The sequence below is a fragment of the Scyliorhinus canicula genome, chromosome 7 (assembly GCF_902713615.1).
Source record: "Scyliorhinus canicula chromosome 7, sScyCan1.1, whole genome shotgun sequence".
NCBI lineage: Eukaryota > Metazoa > Chordata > Chondrichthyes > Carcharhiniformes > Scyliorhinidae > Scyliorhinus > Scyliorhinus canicula.
Window position 1 is genome coordinate 66,157,663 of NC_052152.1, and position 20,554 is coordinate 66,178,216.

Here is a 20,554-nt window from a genome sequence, read left to right on the forward strand (position 1 = left end):
CAGGTTCGATTCCCGGCTTGGGTCACTGCCTGTGCGGAGTCTGCACATTCTCCCCAAGTCTATGTGGGTTCCCTCGGGTGCTCCAGTTCCACAGTCCAAACATGTGCAGGTTAGGTGGATTGGCTATGCTAAATTTACCTAGGTGTCCAAAAAAGGTTAGGTTTGGTTACGGGGATAGGATGGATGTGTGGGGATAGGGTAGAGGTGTGGGTTTAGGTAGAGTGCTCCCTTTCCAAGGGCCGGTGCAGACTCGATGGGCCTCCTTCTGCACTGTAAATTCTATGATTCTATGCTGCATTATTTATTTGGCAGAATCATAGACCCAGAACGGTCTAATTGTCTACCTTCTGGAATAAGGATCTGATTCATCGATACAGGCCTCCAAAATCTGAGCTAAAACATCAATGGCGTAAAATCATCTGAAAAGTATCCAGCCAATACGTGTTGTTGGTGTGGTAAAATGGCTCCTCAGAAACATCTAGTGCACATTGAGATTTAAATTTAAGAAGATTATTTTAACTTTGGAAAACAGGCACGGCTACACTATGAATGGGTGAAGTAATGATTTACTTTGGAGCAAATTTTACTTTTTTATATTAAATAATTGCATGAATGGAACACATGGGAGAAAATCATTTCAGTGAGACCATAGCCGAAATTCTCCAGCCGTTGCGATTCACTTTTCCCGCCGGCAACGCATCCCTGCCCATGAGTTTCCTGGCAGTATGGCGTGGCTTCAATGGGAATTGCGCTAACAAGTAGTGGGAGAATAGAATCCTGTTGTCAGTGAACGGCACACTGTCAAGAAACACATTTGCTTTCTTGAAAACTTTACATGTATTTGGTCACCTTTTAGGAAAATTTAATTAAGAGTAGCTTGAATAGTAAGTCTTACAAATGTTCTTCTGTTCTTAAATGTTCTGACCATATGGGATATGGTTGGTATTGCAATATGAATGTAAGTAAATAGGCCATCCGCCTTGTATACCTCCCTTAATTTTCTTTTTCATTGAATGCAATGTTATATTAACTATCTGTAAAATGTGCATTGTACATTGGTGAAGGGTAACCTTAACTAAATTAAGACTTTACATTGTGTTCAGTAATGACCTGCTTTTTACAGTGTGTTGGTAATATACTAGTTTTGTTTTTTTCTTGGAAGAAAATAGAACTTCATTGTCAAACCAGTCTACGTCCTATCCAATTTATGGTAATTGGAAAAACCCAAGAGGTGTCTGGTAAGTATTTCACTTTATGAGATGATTTTGTAATTGGATGTTGGAGTGAGATTACTGTAAGTTAAAGGTCAGAAGGGCAATGTGAATTAGTTGGTAACAATGGATAAAATGCTTTGGACTTCAGCAGCAGTGAAGTCCATGTCTAAAGAGCCTCCAGAGTGAACAGATCAGGAATAGATATATTATTGGAAATTTATAATTCTTGTTGCAATGCCTCAAAGAATTAAACTTAATTTTCATGTAGAAATAAAAGAGACATGGGGCTGGATTCTCCGACCCCCCGCTGGGCACCGGATATTCGGCAGGGACGGGAATCGCGCCGCGCCTGTCGGCGGGCCCCACCCCGGCGATTCTCCGGCCCACGATGGGCCGAAGTCCCGCTGCTGTCATGCTGGTCCCGCCCACGTGCATTAAACAAGGTATTTACCAGCGGGACCAGGGCTCCGGGGTCCTAGGGGGGCCCACCGATCCGCGGGCAGGCCTGTGCCGTGGGGGCACTCTTTTGCTTCCACGTCGGGCATCAAACTCGGCGATGGCTGGTGAGTGACCCTCCCGAGCATGCGCGGGGATGACATCAGCAGTCGCTGATGCTCCCGTGCATGCGTGGACTTCCGCGTGGTGCCAAAGGCCTTTCCCGCCAGCCGGCGGCATGCCAACCACCCCGGCACGGGCCTAGACCCTAAAGGTGAGGGCTTGGCCCCTAAAGGTGCGGAGGATTCTGCACCTTTGGGGCGGCCCGACGCCGGAGTGGTTTACGTCACTCCATCCCGCCGGGACCCCCCGCCCCGCCGGATAGGGGAGAATCCAGCCCATGATTAACATATTGATAAGCAGACATTGGGGTGATTTTATGGACGCATCGCACACGAGCGAGAGCGCGATATGACTGATAGATCGTGAGAGACACCTCACGCTGGCTAACCAGCAGCCATCACGCCTCGCAGGACCGACCCAAGTTCCACAAAGCGTCGGAATCTGAAGCACGCCCAAAAGAGGCGTGACCAAATGGTGCGCGGCTAAATTTGGTTTAAAGCTACTGAGGCATGCTTCCCCAATATCTACTGGCCTCCCAGGGTCTAGCAGCCTCCCCAGGAGGTCTGCAGCCTGGCATCGTTCAGTACTGGTCCACACAAACTTTGACAAGGTGGAAAGGTACCTGGGGGTTCGCCCTGGTTATTGGAGACCCCTGGGTGGCCAGGGATAGTGCAGGCTGGTTTCCTGTCCCTACCGCTGGAACACAAGCACCTTGGCACTGCCCAGTTGGTACCTTCATACTGCCACCTGGCATTGCCAGGGTGTCCAAATGGCACTGCCAAGCTGGCAGGAATCATTACCTGGGTGCCAGGTTGGCAGTCCAAGGGTGCCCATGTGCGAGGGTGGCATACCAAGGGTCAGGGCCCGAGGGTGCATGGCAGATAAGTAGGGGCCCCTGGGAGGTTGGGGGGGTGGTGACTCGTGTGGGACCACAAGCTCACTTAGAAATAGGGGCACCCTTTCAAAATGACGGTCTGGGGCTGGATTCACCACACCCCGACGCTGAAATCGCGTTCAGTGAGGGGCAGAGAATCTAGTTTCATGCATGAAATCGGGACTGGCACCGCTTCCGCGATTCTCTGCCCCCCGAAAAGCACCGTACCTGGGGAGTACGCCGCGCCGTGTATCCACCACCTGAGGCCATTGCTTTAGGCCCGCCCCGCTATTCTTCATCCCCGACTGGCCGAATTCCCGATGGCATATTTCTAATGTAGTTCTGCCGTTTGGGATACTCGCGAGGCGGCTGCAGACTCAGTCAGCGCCCACACAAAGCGGGCCGATCAGAGGGCAGGGTGGCCCTCATTTGGGACTGGGCTTTTCTTGTGCGGGCAGTCCGGGTCTGGCTTGTTGCCAATCAGGGGCACTATTACCACAGTCCAGGTCCGCGGTTTGAAGCTGCAATGGACCACAGCGTGGCCGTTGGTGGCCGTGTTGGCGGCCTCTGACCCGGATGTGCGGAGGCCGTTGCGACAGCTGGAGACGCAAGCTGCGCGACGGCTCCGTTAGCCTCCTGCAAGACTGTGAATCTGTGGCCTTTTGATTCTGGGCACCAGAGATTCGCCGCCAATCGTGTGCGTGCGGTCAACATGGAGCCTGTAGGGGGCCATTGAAAGAGTCACCCGCGGCGATTCTCTGCCAGTAACTGGCCAAGTTCCTGCCGGGGTGGTTCACTTATAGTTCCATCCGGTGGGCATTCGGAGTGGCGGCTGTGGACTCAATACGTGGCCACCCTGGTGGGGGGGCAGGGGGATCCGTCACCAGGGCGGGCCTCCAGGATGGCCAAGCTCGCAATCGGGGGCCACTGATCGGCGGGTCCACGCAATCTGGGGTGAGCCTGTATTGTCGGGGATTGTCCGCGGTGTGAGTCCATCATGTTGCGCGGGGCCAACGCTGCAGGCCGCCGCCTCACGCATGCGCGACCCCGGCCGGAACCGCAGGGCCCCGTATTAGCAGCCGGAGCTGCAAGGAGCACTCCGGGGCCCTGCTTGCCTCTCTCGGGTAGGAGAATCACTCTGATCCCTGCTTGTTTTCGCACCGGCGTGGGGACATAGCCCCATTATCAGAGAATTCCGTCCCACAGTTTTCACGATGGTGTGGGGGCATAGTCCCTGAAACAGAGAATGCAACCCCATTCAGCTTCCCAGTGCTAAAAAAAAATTCTCGGGTGAGATTCTCCGTTGGATGACGCTGAAATTGGGAAACGCAATTTGGCAGAGAATAGGTTCCGACATGAAAATCGCGGCGGGCACCGATTTGACGCAAAATCGCAATTTTCCGTCACCTCAAAAGCGGCATCAATGTGGTCCAGAACGCACATACAGCAAATACAATTTGCATATCATTAATGGGCCTGACCCGGTATTCTCCGGGGCCTACACAATTCTTCACCTCCGATGGGCTGAGTTCCCGATGGCATGGTTCACTTGTGCTTTTCAAAATCGTGAAACCGGCGCCATGGCTACTGAGGGAGGGAGAGAGTACGGAAAGGGTCCAACATCGCCATACTTTGCTGACAGTTGTGCTGCTGGCTGGTGGGCTTTGACCAGTGCCAGGGAGTAGCGTGGAGTGGCCAAGGAGGTGTGCTGTGGGGTCGTAGAGTTCAGGTATGGTACGCCATTGCTGCAGCTGGAGAGGCAGCCATGCAGCTGTGCACGCCGCTGACAGTCCACTGTGAAGCTAGGGCCGCAGGTCGTATAAGTATCCCCCCCCAGGCCACCCTTCCAGATGCCCCCTGGCCCCAGCCAACCCATCAGCTGTATAGATGTATTCCAGCACAACCAGTGTCATCTTGTTGGCTGGGATGAGTGTATGTGGGAAGTGAAGTGTGTATATGCGGCTGCAGTTTGTCAGCCTCCCAAGTGTCAATCACATACCCGGCGAATCCCGCACTGTTTTTCCAAGTGTCGCCGGTGCTAGCCCCTACATAGGCCCTGAATCAGTCCAGGTTCAACGCCAATTTTGCTTTCGTAGAAATCCCCAAATCCTGCCCCGGCGTCCACACTTAGTCTCAGGAATGGAGATTTTAGCCACTAATGTGTGGGCTAATCCGGTGAGAAACTCCCCGGGGCCCATAAAAGTGACTATGGGTGCGATCCAATGGCCATGCTGAACCCAAAAAGCAGCTTGCCGTAGCGCAGCATGGCTGACAAAAGCCAGGTGACCCCGTTCCCGGGATCTACCTGGCTCGCAAATCTTCATGAGATCTAACGCGATCTCATGAGATGTTGCAATGTAAATCCCACACATTGTAGGCAGGATCACTTTTTAGCAAACCTGCATATATTGGAGCAAGACAGCTAGTCTCACTTTAATGTGCAGATTCCTGAGGTAACTGAGGTGTAGGGATCTAGCCCCTTCACCTTGGAGACCTTGGTAGAGCGCCATTCAGCACAACTGGTACCAGAAGGAACCGCACTACTGGGGGTCTCCCAGGGGATCAGAGGTGCATGCCCTTTGGGCAGGGTGGTATGCTAGTACCACTTGGGCACCCTGAAACTGCCAGTCTGGTATCCTGGCAGTGTCATCCTTGCACCCTGCCAGTGCCACCTGTGTGCCAGCCTGGCACTGCCAAGGTGCTCAAGTGGAACTGGCAGGAGCACTGCCAGGATCCCAGTTTGGCATTGTTCCCAGGCATCTGCTGCCCTTGTACTTCTCGGTGGTGCAGGTTGTGTGTTTGGAAGGTACTATCAAAGGGACCTTGATGAGTTGCTGCAATGCATATCATAGATGGTATAAACTGTTGCCACTGTGTATCAATGATAGAGGGAGTGGATGTGGATAGGATACTTCATTCTGGATGGTGTTGCGTGTTGTTGGAGCTGCACTCATCCAGTAAGGTGGAGTGTATTCCATCATGCTGCTGACTTGTGTTTTGTAGATGGTAGACAGACTTTGGGGAGTCAGAAGGTGAGTTTCTCTCTGCAGAATTTCCAGCTTTTCACCTCCTTGGTAGCCACAGTATTTATATGGCCGGTCCAGTTCAATTTCTGGTCCATGGTAACCCCCAGGTTGTTGATAGTGGGGGATTCAATGATGGTAATGCCTTTGAATGAAAAGGGGAGATGTTTAGATTATTGTTGGAAATGGTAATTGCCTGGCACTTATGTGGTGTGACTGTTACTTACCACTTTATCAGCTCAAGCCTGAATGTTTCCCAGGTCTTGCTACATATGAACACAGTATGCTTCAGGATCTGAGGAGTCACAAAGGATGCTGAGCATTATTTAATCATAAGTGAACACCCCCACTTCTGACCTTATAGTGGGAAGATCATTGATGAAGCAATTGAAGATGGTTGGGACGAGGACACTACCCTGAGGAACTCCTGCAGCAATGCCTGGGGCTGACGTGATTGACCTCCGACAACCACAACCATCTGCCTGTGTGCTAGCTATGATGCCAACTGTTAATGAGAATGGCTCCAGGGATAAGGAATTTCTGTTATGTGGATGAATTAGACAAGTTGGGACTGTTCTTTTTGGAGACGAGAATATTCAGAGGAGATTTGATAGATGTGTTCAAAATCATGAAGCGTCTGGACAGAGTAGAGAGAGAGAAACTGTTGGAGAACATGAGGGCACAGATTTAAGATGATCGGCAAAAGAAGCAATGGCAATATGTGGAAAAATATTTTTCTGCAGAGAGTGGTTAGGATTTGCTGACAGTGTGATAGAGGCGGGTTCAATTGAGGCATCCGAAAGGGAATTGGATTAATAGCTGAAAAGTAAGATTGAGCAAGTGAACAAGGAGAAAGTGGGGATTGACTGTGGGTGAATTCCTCCTCCTGAGAGCCAACGCAGGCATGGGAGGCTGAATGGCCTTCTGTGCTGTAAGTGTTCTTCGATTCTATGATTGTTTTAAAAATTCAGTTTATGGGATGTGGGTGTCGCTGGCTGGGCCAGCATTTATTGTCCTCCATTTCAGACTCAACCACATTGCTGTGGACCGGAACTCCCATTTAGTCACAAGATCGGGTAAAGATGTCAGATTTCCTTCCCTAAAGGACATTCGTGAACGAAATGGGGTTTTTTTTTTCTGACAAGTGACAATGGTTTCATGGTCACCAATAGACTTTTAATTCCAGATTTGTATTGGATTCAAATTTCACATCTGACATGGTGGGACTGAAACCCGGATCTATACCACTATGCCACTGCCTCCCCCTAAACCTTCTTACCTAAAAGACCAATTAGTTGAGCATATTACTGATATGTTCACAGCTTTATCAATGATTCCAGGAAGTCATACAATCTGATCTAACTAACTCTAATGGCGATGTGAGCCTCTTCGGCCTATGGGAGGGTGGTAGCCTCCTGGGAGACAAAATTGATAATCCTTTCTTGGTGTATGTGATATCAGATACCTCCTGTGAACTCTGTTATTGGCTGATCCACCATACATGCTGGAAATTATATTTGGACTGGTTGCTTCAAATCTCATGTCCTTTAGTCCAAGCGAAACTTGTTGCACATATGAGTTATTCACTAAATATCAACATTTGGTTTGTATAGCAAGAAATCTCTTAATTTGTAATTTTTCTTTCTCTCTCCCTCTGTCACCTGCATTCTCGCCTACCCTTTATTGTAAATGTGAACTGTTTTCTTACTGCCCAGTGTGCTAACAGTAAGGACAGGGAGGTTATCATGGAATTGAATAGACCACACATTATGCCACAGCTAGAGTACTGTGTGCAGTTCTGCTCCCCACGCTATAGGAAGGAAGTAATTGTATTAGAGAGGGTGCAGAGGAGTTTCACCAGGTTGTAGCCTGGGCTCGCGTGTTTCAGCTATGAAGAGAGGGTGATTAGATTGGGGTTGTTCTCCTAAGAGCAGAGAAGGCTGATCGAGGTGTAAAAACTATGAGTGATATAGATAGGGTAGATAGGACGAATCCTTTCCCCTTAGTAGAGGGATGAATAACCAGAGGGCATAGATTTAAGATAAGGAGCAGGAGGTTTGGAGGGGATTTGAGGAAAACCTTTTTCACCCACAGGATGGTGGGAATCTGGAACTTGCTGCTTAAAAGGGTGGCAGAGGTGGGAACCCTCACAACATTTAAGAAATATTTAGATGAGCACTTGAAACTCCACAGCATATAAGGTTATGGACCAAGTGCCGGAAAATGGGACGAGAATAGATTGGTGTTTGATGGCCAGCCCAGACACGATGGGCCAAAGGGTCTTTTTCTGCACTGTAAAACTCTATGACAGTAAAAGGATTCCAAAGTGCTTTGGTCAGTGCCATTTTAATTGAGCCACTGCATTTGCATATGACGCCCAGGTTGGGCAAATTGGGCATGATGCTCCCAGCCCCATTGGCGCGATCTAGACTGGAATTGTTAGATGCTTGAAAAAAATTGTTTTTTTCACGGGAATAATGCCACTCCCATGGCGAATGTATCAGAATCAGTCACACTGGGTCCATCTGAGCTGTTCAATCAAGAGGGCATTTAATAGGAGGGCTAACACACCCTGTAACCCTTCTGGGACTGAAGAGCTGCTGTCCATGTTATGGACAGATGGGCCCTTCACTTTCAAAGGCACAGTAACATGATAGCAGGCTGCAGATTGTCTGTTTGCCATTTATTTACATCAGGGCTCATGGAAATGGTCATGGTTTTGACCAACTTTTCACTATTAAATTTGGTCCATAATCTTTGCTTCTTCATCCACAGATGCTGAGAAAATTGACAGTGAGAGAACTTGTAATGTAAATGACAACAATCAGAGTTTACCTAGAGTTATCAAGTTCCCCGTATCAGGAGGACTAGAACACATATAGTCACCATTACCACCTTTCCAGAATGTAGGTGTCTCACATTTTGATGTGAGCTGAAAGTCAGAGCGATTATTCCTATCTTGAATCAATCAAATAATCAATTAAACTAAATCAAATATACTGAGGGACAAATTTGGTGCAGCCCCTTAAAAGGATACTGCAGGAAACAAACAAATAATCACAAATTAAACTTAAAACATTAAACCAAATTAGAGTGATTATTTGTGGTTCATCATTGAATGTTGAGTATCATTTGCACCCTGATCTACATCAAGAGCCAGCCTCCCTGAACCAGCCTCCCCAAACAGGCGCCGGAATGTAGCATGGTGGTTAGCATCAATGCTTCACAGCTCCAGGGTCCCAGGTTCGATTCCCGGCTGGGTCACTGTCTGTGTGGAGTCTGCACGTCCTCCCTGTGTGTGCGTGGGTTTCCTCCGGGTGCTCCAGTTTCCTCCCACAGTCCAAAGATGTGCGGGTTAGGTGGATTGGCCATGCTAAATTGCCCGTAGTGTAAGGTTAATGGGGGGGATTGTTGGGTTATACGGGTTACGTGGGTTTAAGTAGGGTGATCATTGCTCGGCACAACATCGAGGGCCGAAGGGCCTGTTCTGTGCTGTACTGTTCTAAGTTCTAATGTGGCGACTAGGGGCTTTTCACAGTAACTTCATTTGAAGCCTACTTGTGATTTTCAAGAGCCTTTTTTTACATAGTCAGAGTGCAGTTTAAAATGGATTCAAACTTGTGGCTGTTCTCTCTGTTTCAGCCTAAGTCAGTTCCTTAGATTTGAATTATCATTTTTGTTTGTCACTGTATCACAGTGTTATTAGCTTTGTGGTTCCCGTGAAAGGTTGTGCTTTGAATGTGAAGCATGTCTGAGGCAGACATTCTCTCTTTTCATGTTTAACATAGCAGATGTATCCCTTGGTTTGTACCTTGAGGGGTCTTTTAGCTTTGCCAACATAATGTGCCACTTTGAAAAGAGCTGATGTAAATACTGCTTTGTTCTCCTGTGGAACGGGTTCTTTGAGTAGCTAAGAACATTCTGAAATCTGAAGCCACAGGAAAAACAACAAATTCCAGTGTTATGCTTGTTAAGATGTTTGCTTAGTCTGTTGGGGATTCAACAAATCTGTGGCAGGACTGAATGTGCTATGTGCGTTGTTCCTTTGAATGTTCAGAAAGGGCTCAGCTCCAGTGCCTTTATACTACCTTGGTAAGTATCATAAATTAGTCTCATGCTAGTTTTTATATGCTGTGATTTTGCCTTTGTTGCTTTTGTCCTGCTGTCTGTTTGTTTCGATTTCAGGAGAATGGCATCCAGGAGGCAGCTCCTTACAATTGATGGCAAAATCCAGCTTCCTTGTCCCAACAACAGGAATATAAACTAATAAAAGACATAGTCCAATTTTCCAGGCACCAAGTCAACAGAGTTGATTTAGTGCTGTGAACATGGGCAGCCAACTCATTGATTCTGGTCTTCCAGAATTTGATCAAAATGAACCAAATTGCAAAATCAGAGTTCTTATTGGTTTGTCACAAATGGATAAAGTTTGGACCATGGTTCCTGAAGTGATCTGTCACTGGCGTTTTCCTCCCATCATTTCTTAAAACGCTACGGACTAATTGACCGGGATTGTTAGTCAACAGTTTATTGTACTATAAGAAGTAACTAAAGGAACCTTGATTACTTTCCGATGTTCCTGTATTCCTGCTATTGCTGCCTGTCTTACTGTTTGCCTTGTACTCCAAACCTGTTTCTGTTACCTACCTTGTCACCATGCCACTTTGCAATCTTCATTCTTGTCCATACATTTATTTTGCTGTGTACCATGCTAATCCTTAAATTCTGTGATGCTGTAATTCAATTTCCTTTAGTCAAATTAACTGCCAGTTCCTCTATGCAATTACCCATCACCCCAAAGAGCTTGCAGGATCAGGTGACAATCCCTCTTGGGAGTCTTCATCTGACAACTTGCAGATTTGAACTGCCAGTTTCATTCTCCTCTTCGCAGCAAGTGGCAGATGGTCTGTGGAGTTGGTGGTGGTGGGCTATTGGTGCATAGTCATCATTAGGTTTCCTATTGGTGCACAGTCCTCAAGTCAGGAATGAGGACAAAATACAGTGAATTGAGCAGTTCTTTGCCTGTCTTCTGTCTACAGTTCCCTTCAATCAGTCAGGACGGGTCTCATGCACCCCATGTTTTTTGATACTGAACAGAGGGGGAGAGGTTCCTGAAGTGGATGGTTTATCTGAGACAGATTTCACGTTGCGGGGGCTGATTGGTATTATCTGCTTTAAACTAATTATTTCCGTTCCTAGCACACCAGGCACATGCATTTCGCACCTCCTTATTTACGAGGATTGCTCCCCTTTCCTTGACAGGCCAACTGAGTTATTCACATTTACGTTCAAGGCTGGAAAACAGCACAATTGTGGATCAACCAACAAGACTTTGAGAGAAGTGTAAACTGAATAGCCGTGGATCAAACAGCATTTTAGACACAGTGTGCCAGATTTTAGTGAAGCAGATGGAAAGCATGAGTCAGGAAAGTTTCTGACTCCAAACATCCGTCTCTATTTAGGAGACCGCCACCCACCCACAACAAATTCAATTCAGGGAGGCGGGAGTAGGATGGTGTCAGCCTTGGCATTTCCAGAGGTAGGCCCAAAGTGGCCACAGAGGCAAGCAGATATCGAGGCCAGTAGGTTAGAACGTCCGCCTTCATCCACTGGGACGCCAGCCCAGTTGTAATTATGACTGTCAGGCCCTTAAACCCTCTCCCTTCTCCTGACACAACTCACACACTATATCACCCATGCCCCCTCAAAGTATGTAACGTTATTGCTCCTTTTCTCCCTAATGCCCCTATATGCCCATGCCCGCCAATTCCCCCGTTCATCCACCATACTGACTGCTTCAATATCCACTATGAGGAGAAACAAAGAACCATTAGCCACAGTAAGCAAAGGGGTTTTGAAAATATCCTCTTTAAAAATCTGCTCCGAGGATCATAGAATCCCTACAGTGCTGAAGGAGGCCATTTGGCCGACCGAGACTGCACCGACCCTCCGAATGTGTGCCCTACCTAGGCCCAATTCACAGCCACATCCCTGTAACCCCACCTAAGCTTTGGACACTTAGGGGCAATTTAACATGGCCAATCCACCTAACTGCACATTTTTGGATTCTGGGAGGAAACCAGAGCACCCGGAGGAAATCAGCGCAGACAACTGGAGAATGTGCAAACTCTACACAGTCACCTGAGGTCGGAATCGAACTCGGTCCCTGGCGTTGTGAGACAGAAGTACTAACCACTGTGCCACCGTGCTCACCCAATCTCTTAAAAGTTGAAAATGCTCTCCTCTCTTAATACTATTGTCAGATGGCCTCATTTTGGATGCTCGGGTAAGCTCCGAGAAAGGCTAATGCACTCAGCCCAGTATGAACTGTTGACAGAACCTGCATGGAAATGTTAGTTTTGTTTGATTAGCATCTTTATTACCTGACCTTTCTCTGAAGAATGTAATTCAATTTCTGCATGTTATTTACACAAGGTTAAGAAGTGTGAAGTGAATAAAATGTGCGGGATTCACTGTTCCCCAACGCCGATTTCGCAATCGGAGATCGGGCGGAGAATCCCTTTTGACCCCAAAATCGGGGACGGTGCCTGTGTGACGCAGGTTTTGTATGTTCCTCCCCCTCCGAAAAAGCGACATCGCAAACTGCACGCCGTTGGGATGGCCTTAGCACGTCACCTGAAGGCCCTCTCCGATAATCCGTCACCAATGGGCCGAGTTCCCGACTGCGCATTTGATGTGTGGTCTCAGTGGTCAGAAACCGGCATGGCGGACGTGGACTGTGTCCAGCGTTGCCACAGTCGTGTGGGAGCCATGCTGCAGGCTGGGGTGGCACTATCTGGCAGGTCAGATCCATGGACCCGGCCATTCGCCGGCCGTTTATATCGTGGAAGCCAGGAATTTTACACGGCACAGATACGAGCCCCTCATCGGTCACAAAATCAGTGAGGGAGCGGACCGATTTTTTTCAAGTAAAATGCCGCAGATCCTCTACACTTAGATTTTAAAATGGTGAATCCAGCCCAAGGTGTTATCATTGATACTACAAATGGCTGTGAGTGACTTGCAGCTTTATACAAAAGTAATTGGGACAATGTATTCAAAGACTCTGCAGAATGTCTGGTTGTTTTTTGTTCCCAACTGAGAACTAGAGCTTCCCCATGGTTCAAGACTCCCATGCCCCATGCCTGCTTAGAGAATGGGTCTGATTCTATCAAAATGCTCACCCCCACAATGGAGCCTGCAAAGGCAGGAGTGCTGCGTGCAGGCTTACTAACTGCAACCTTATATTGCTTTGTCAAAAATTGCAGGAAAAGGGAATGAGGGCAGGAACCCTAGAATTGGGTTCTGCCTGCCACTTTGAAAGGCCTCCTGGCTTGAGCTGACTCCACAGAAATCCGGGGTATTGACTTAAATGAACAGAAGCATCAGCCCCTGTATGTACTGCCTGTCAAAGTTGAACTTTAATCGATTCGGTTGGAATTGAAATTATAATAAATTGCTTCAGAACTCTTATTTTATTTAGGTGCAAATTGAAGCTTCCTAGTAAATTACAGGAAATTTCACACCACACAATTAACCGTTTACATGGAAGAAGTCAAATATCTATACTATACAATTTTACCTTGGCATTCTCAGTGGACTAATAAAATTGACCCATTGGTTAAAATAAAATAATAATTAGCTAATGCACAAATTGATATTCTCCATGGAGATGAAGACCGGGAGGTTTCTGCAACAGGTAAAAGATCAGTAATGTTAGCTTTACGCCTGAAAGGCAAGTTGAAAATGAATCCCTTCTGGTTCAAATGTTTGTCCATAGAACTCCGCAGGATTATCTCAAATATTGGCACGATCTATTGACTAAGAATTTCAGCAACATTATTTATTCTGTTATGGATGAGAGAGAGAGAAGAACTGAATTTCTGTATCCTCTCCCTGTGTGTCAGCGGAGATTTTAAAAATTATTTTTAATGTCGGCTGTGATATGTTTCCACAATCCCTCAGTTTGTGTGACTCAATTAACAATCACCAGCAGAAAAGCCATGCTATGATTAACTCAGAAGGCTACACACATATATAATGATGGGGGTATAGGAAAGGAAGATTTACAAATATCGGTAACAACAATTAAATAGCCAGTGAACTTAATATTTCTAGAACCCAAGAAGTCAAAGCCCAGACTGTTTCCTTCATGGCGAAGTTTAGTCAGATGAGTTTCTGGTTGAAGACAACAACACAAAAGTCCTTGAAATGAATGACAATGCAGCACAATGATGTTTATGTGCTTAGACCACTTGGTAGGCAATGAGCAGAGACTTTGAAAATAGAACAGGCTTTGAGGCAATAAGATACGGTTGTTGGTCATTTTCTTAGCCGGGAGTTGCTGGAGTTCTTTTTGGTTGGTGTTAAAGCAGCAGTTCTCAAAGGCACATAGATATTTTAAACGGTCACTTGAGTCATGTGAGGTTCTTTCTTCACAATGATGTCAAAAGGGATCCTTATCCATTTTTTGTGGCTGGCTTTATTTCAGGATTGATAATGTCCCAGTCATTAGCTTTTGAAAGAGTCACCATCCATATTGAGTTTTCTTCCGTTGGGAAGCCATTTTCCAGACAGACCCTCAGGCTCCGCTAGAGGGGTAAGCTTATCAAGGTGCAAGTAACAACCATTGTCCCCTCAAGAGTCCTCTTTTGAAATGGATTTGGAAAGTTCCAGGTGTCAGATGAGTCTCAGCAGAAATAACGGGTTGGATTCTCCATTATTGGGACTAAGTCGCCACGCTGGCATCAAAATGGTCGTGTTTTACGCCAGAAAAACTGGCATCAAAGGGACACAAATTCCTAGCCCTGCAGGGGCTAGCAGGAACCCGGAATAGATCTCGCAGCTTTTGCTGCAGAAATGGGGCCCAGCACTTCCGGGCCGGAGGCCGCGCATGCGCACAACAGTGGTCTCCAGCAGCTTGACCCAAAAAAGGAAACTGCCCCCCACCCGTGCGCCCGACCCTCAATGCCCGCATAAGCATTTACCGGGTGCCTGACCTTAGCTCGTCCCCGACCAGAGCTATGCGAGTATCCCAACCGGCTAGAACACATTAGTTTCATGCTGTCAGGACTTCGACCGGTCGGGGGTCAAGAATGGTGGAGCGGGCCTCTGGCAATGGCCCCAGATAGGTCCCAGGCGGTGCAGCGTACTCCCCAGCCACGATTTCGGCGCGAGGGTGTGGTGAATTTAGCCGAACGGGTTTTGATTTGTGAATCCCCTGGTTTCCTGTTTGAAATATTCTTACAATTGGGTGTGAAATTCCATGATGATGAGAGGAAGATTATTTTGTTTTTGTATAACCTGTTGGTAGTTCTGCAACAAAGGACTAATACTTTGGTCATGTTGTGGTAGCCATCTTTTCAGTTCAGCAGAAGGACGATCTTAAAAATAGCAACAAAAAAAAAGTTTTGATCGGTTTTCTGAAACTGAAACAGTTTTCAATTACCTTTCATGGAATTTCCCCCAAAAATGGCAGAGTGCCAGCTTCTGACTGAAATTGAATGGGCAGGATTTTCCGTTGGCTGATGCCGGAATCGGGAAATGCAATTGGGCGGAGAATCAGTTCCGACACCTAAATCGTGGCGGGTGCTGATGTCACGCCAAATCACAATTCTCCGTTGCCTCGACAGCGGCGTCAATGCATTCCAGACGCACGTACAGTAATGAAAAATGAAAATGAAAATTGCTTATTGTCAAAAGTAGGCTTCAAATGAAGTTACTGTGAAAAGCCCCTCGTCGCCACATTCCGGCGCCTTTTCGGGGAGGCTGGTACGGGAACACCCTTGGCATATCATCAGCGGGCCCGACCCAGGATTGTCCGTGGCTCCGTAATTGTCTGCCTCCACTGGGTCGAATTCCCGATGATGAGGTTCACTTGTGCTTTTAAAAATCATGAAACAGGTGCTGTGGCTGCTGAAGGAGAGAGAGGAGGTATGGAAAGTGTCCAACATCACCACAATTTGCTGACAGTCATGCCGCTGGCCACGGGCTTCTGCCAGGGCCAGGGTAAGTAACAGAGAACTGGGTTCTGAGGTCGGGGTGGTTGGGCACAGAACACCATGGCCGCGACCTGCGAGGCAGCCATGCAGCTGTGCACGCCACTGACTTTCCCACTGTGAACTTAGGACTGCAGGTCATTTGGTTGTCTGCCCCAGGCCACCCCCCCCCCCCCCCCCAACCCAGTAACCTCTGATCCCAGCTGACCCATCCGATGTATGGGCATGCTCTAGCATTCCCAATGCCATCTTGTTGGCTGGCATGAGTGTGTGTGTGGCAAACAAAATGTGTATGTGCTGCTGCAGCTTGTCAGCTTCCCGAGTATCAATCTCGGAGCTGGTAAATCTAGCTCTGTTTCTCTATTTGGTCCTAGATGGGAATGCATCTACCGATTTCGTGAAAGTGTCTATCACAATTAAGACATATTTATAACCATCCCTGCAAGGGGGCAATGGTCCTATAAAATCAATTTGGAGGTTAGTCCAGGGGCCATTAACGGGGCGGGTGTGGCTAAGCTGCGCTTTCTTGGAATATCTGTCCGGATTATTCTAGGCACAGATAAGGCAATTCTCTATGTAATGGGTAACGTCTTCTTTCAGATGTGGCCACCAACAGAGCTGTCTCAGGTGGGCTGTAGTGGGGTCAATTCCCTGGTGTCCATGACCATCATGGAACAAAGAAATTAGTTGATTCCTGTCCTGTTCAGGAACCACATAAAGGGTGTCTTTGAGAACCACACCATCATGTGTGGTTAGTGCATTCTTGAACCTATCAAATGGGGCTGGGAATTTTCTGTTTAAAATCTCCCTGAGATTGCTGTCCTGCTTCTGGGCCTGTACTAAATCTTCAATATTAGTTTGCGAGACCTGAACTGCACTCACTGGGGCGCTTTCGGGGGGATTCCAAAAATGTCCATGTCTGGAACCTGCCTTAGCCAGTGCGTCGGCTTTCACATTTCCAGGGGGGGATGAACGGTGGTGACTTCTTCCTTTAATTATTCCAAAAGTCCTATCTTTCGCTTTCTCTAAAATGTGGCGGAGCAATGGGGCTGAAGGAAGGGGTTTACCGTCTGCGGAAACAAAACCTCCTGCTTTCCACAGGGGTAGGAATTCCATAAGGCTGTTATGACATAAAGGCTATCTGAGTAAATGTCTGCCGGGCTGGGGAAGGAATCTGGGTGCTCAACAATGTACGCAATAGTCGCGAGCTCTGCTGCCTGCGCGCCTAAGTGACCTGGTAATTTCAATGCAATCTCATCTAGTGCGCATCCTCAACATAGATGCCACATCCTGTAATGCGCTGTCCGTTTAAAATGGTGGACGAACCATCCACATAAATCCTTAAGGGTGCGCACGTGTCTGTGTGCGTGGGGCTTTGGGGTGAACTTCCTATCTTTCTGGGGGGTGTCTTTGCGATAAAGGGGCCTGTGTTATTAAGTGGGGAGATGATTTCACATTCATGGGGGGTGCCTGGGTACTGGAGATTATCTGCCAAAAAAGTGTGAGTCTTTGTCCTTTTTACAGGGATGTCCCGTCCCTGCAAAAGAAGGGTCCATCTAGCTGCTCTAATTTGACTAACAGTTCCGTCCTTTAGTCGTCCGTCTAACAAAAGCTGTGTGGGGATGTGTTCGGTCAGAATCGTGATGAGGTTCAATCCGGTTATGTAGGAAAAATACTGCACTGCCCAGAAAACTGCGAGTAGGTGCCTTTCACAGGCTGAAAATCCTTGCTCCACAGGACCTAAGGTTCTGGAGGCATAAGCCACTGGTCTTAGCTCCTTGTGCTGTTCCTGAAGGAGCACGGCCGAAAGGATGCGGTCTGTGCTTGCTACCTCAATAGCATAGGGGGAAAGTGGGTCTGGAACTTGGAGTGCGGGGACTGCGATAAGGGCTCTTTTTAAATCGTCCACAGCATCCGTATGCTGCGGAAGCCATTCCCAAGGGGCTCTTTTCTTCAGGAGGTCTGAGAGGGGGGCTGCTTTGGTAGCAAAACTGTCAATGTGGTTCCGACGGTAGCCAACCAGTCCTAAAAACGACCGGAGGGCTGAAACATTCTGGGAAAGGGGCAATTTAGCAATCGAGTCAATCCTTTTATGCTCGATCTCACGTTTACCATGTGTGATAATTATTCCCAAATATATCATCTTCTCGTCCAAACTTTGGGCCTTCTTGGGGTTAACTTTAGAACCAATTGTCTGTAGGAGTTCCAGGAGTTCAGACAGAAGCGTGATGTGCTCTGCCTTGGTGTCTGTCTGCAGTAATAGGTCATCCACATACTGGACCAGACAATCGGGGCGAGAAAAGTTTGACAAACCATTTGCCAGCTGTCGGTGGAAAATGGAGGGGGAGTTGTGGAATCCTTGTGGAAGGCATGTCCACGTGTACTGCTGACCTTTAAATGTGAAGGCAAATTTGTACTCGCACACCTTTGCCAATGGAATGGACCAGAAGCTGTTACTGATATCCAAAACCGTAAAGTATTGTGAGTTGAGTCCCTGTTTGAGCATGGTCTCGGGACTTGTGGCTACCGTGGGGGCTACTGTGGGGGTGACTTTATTGAGTTCCCAATAATCGATGGTCAGTCGCCATGATCCACCGGGCTTTCTCACTGGCCAAATTGGGGCATTATTAGTAGAGGCTACTGATCTAAGTACACCCTGCTCTAGGGGCTGGTTTAGCTCACTGGGCTAAATCTCTGGCTTTTAAAGCAGACCAAGCAGGCCAGCAGCATGGTTCGATTCCCGTACCAGCATCCCCGGACAGGCGCCGGTATGTGGCCACTAGGGGCTTTTCACAGTAACTTCATTGAAGCCTACTCGTGACAATCAGAGATTTTCATTTCATTTTTCATAAGCTGTCGATAACTTTCGTGATTTCTCCCTCTGCCTCTTGGGGAAATCCATATTGCCGTTAGGGTCTAGGGTCAGGTCCTGTCATTTGAACCGGTCCAGACATTCTGCCGCAGTCATGCCTGTGACTGGCAAATGCTGATCTGTTCTTTTGCAAAACTGCCTTAACCTGTTTGTCCGTGCTGAGCGTGGTCGGATCAAAGCAATACTCTCCGACTGCGCTAATCCTGTTTGCGTACTCACCTACTGTGAGCATTGCGGGGGCTCTTTCTGACCTTGCCATCCTCCAGACACATTGATTCACTGGATCAAATGACAGGTTGTGTGTGTTCATAAAATCAATGCCTAGAATGTGTTCTGCTGTGTGGGGCAGATCTACTAAAACAACGGGGTGTTTGGTGGTAATGTTCCCTAGCTGAACGGGTATAGGGGCTGTGATGTGTCACTGCTGTGAGTGGCCTGTAAAGCCGCTGAGGGTGATTGTGGCTGTAGTGGGCCACGTGTCCTTTTGAAACATATTGGAGGAATTTATGATCGTGCGGGACCCTCCTGTGTCCCAGAGAAATTCAATGGGCTGTCCCGTATCTTTGCTGTGACTACCGGTCGTTAGGACGTATTCCAAAGGGTGTCACAGACCCAAGTGGGGGAGCCCGAACACCGTCAGTCCGTGCCGTTCATGTCTCCTTAGTCTGAACGGGTGCTGACACTATGAATAGGCTTTGTCCTATTTCTGTTCAGAGTGCCTGTCTGTTGGCCTCTCTGTGATTTCTGCGGGGCGTTGCACTCTCGTGCAAAATGACCTAATTGTCCACAGTTGTAACATTCCTGTGGCTTTTGTGGGGGGTTGTTCTTTCCTTCATTCACCCAGGCGGGGTTTTGGTGCGCTCTGACTGCCTGAATGTCTGCCTCTGCCTGTGCCTCCTCGGGCTTCTTAAACGTGGGTTTGCTACACACAGATTACTCCCAAGCGTGGGACAACCTTTTTAATACACATTTCTCATTGTGGGCGTCTTCTGAGGGGTCATAATTCATGCATGCTTTCTGTCCTGCCTCTGTGGCATGGGAGATAAGGGTGCGGGTCCATTTTGCCATGTTGTCTGGGGACAAATGGGCGCGGTCTAAATTTCCAAACACTGCTGTGAAATGGATCCACAGGTGTCCAACAAACACTTTGGGGTGTTCTGTCTTTTTCTGCCTGCACTTGTTCAGCCCTTTTACGGGGTCACCTCTATTATATCCGATCGCATTGAGGATCACTGTGTGCATCTCTTTTACGGTGCCTCCTCCGATGTTCTGTGGGTCTGGAAGGGCTGCTACTACTGAAGGGTCTAAACTTAAAACCGTGAGCTTCACTTGCTCTCGCTCATCCAGGCCGTACATGGTCGTCTGTTGCTTTACTCTGGCGAAGAATTGGTGGGGGTCTGCGGTGGGGAGGAACGGTGTGATTTTGTCGCACGCGTCCCGTAATTGGGTCACGGTTAAGGGGGTGGTATAAGTGAAATCTGGTGCGCCGTCTGAGGATGCTTTGCGTTGGGTGGTGACTGGATTCATGGGTGCTGGTGCTATCTGCTCTGTGGGGGATTGGGGTGCTTTCCTCTTCTGCGGTTTCTCTTGCGCACATGTTCCCTGAACGTATCTCTGTGCAGTTTCATTGAATACCTGCCAATCGGGGCCGTTTTCCTCATCTAACTGTGTCCCAAAGGTGCTTTGGAACCCATTCTGTACGGAAAGCAGAGACTGCAGTTCTGCAACCTGCTTCCGGCATTTCACGTGGTCCACTGAGCTTTGCCTCTGCTCTGTGATGGCAGCATGGAGTGCTCTTAAAGCTGCCTTTAAGTCGCTGCATTGCTTCTGCAATGCCTCTACCTGCTTCTTGGTTCCCTCTCTTATCAAGACTGTGCATTGCATGTCCTGATAGGCCTTTTCATACTGGGTCTGGGAGCTGCTTAAGTGCGCCAGACAAGACTGGTGTGCCCTCTTGGCATCATCCACCTCTACGTCTTTTGCTGCTAACCTCCATCTCAATTCAATATTCTCTC

At 48.0% G+C, this 20,554-nt stretch overlaps 1 protein-coding gene across 5 annotated transcripts in view; it reads left to right on the forward strand.

Moving 5' to 3' along the window:
* The window catches only part of LOC119969043, a 90,806-nt gene that overhangs the window by 65,804 nt on the left and 4,448 nt on the right, over positions 1-20,554 (forward strand). For 3 of the 5 annotated variants that reach the window (XM_038802200.1, XM_038802203.1, XM_038802202.1), the window contains one exon: positions 1,163-1,238. In XM_038802200.1, the coding sequence (XP_038658128.1) occupies positions 1,163-1,238 (76 nt within the window). The remainder of the gene's footprint in view (positions 1-1,162; positions 1,239-20,554) is intronic. The other 2 variants (XM_038802199.1, XM_038802201.1) reach the window with 1 other exon arrangement.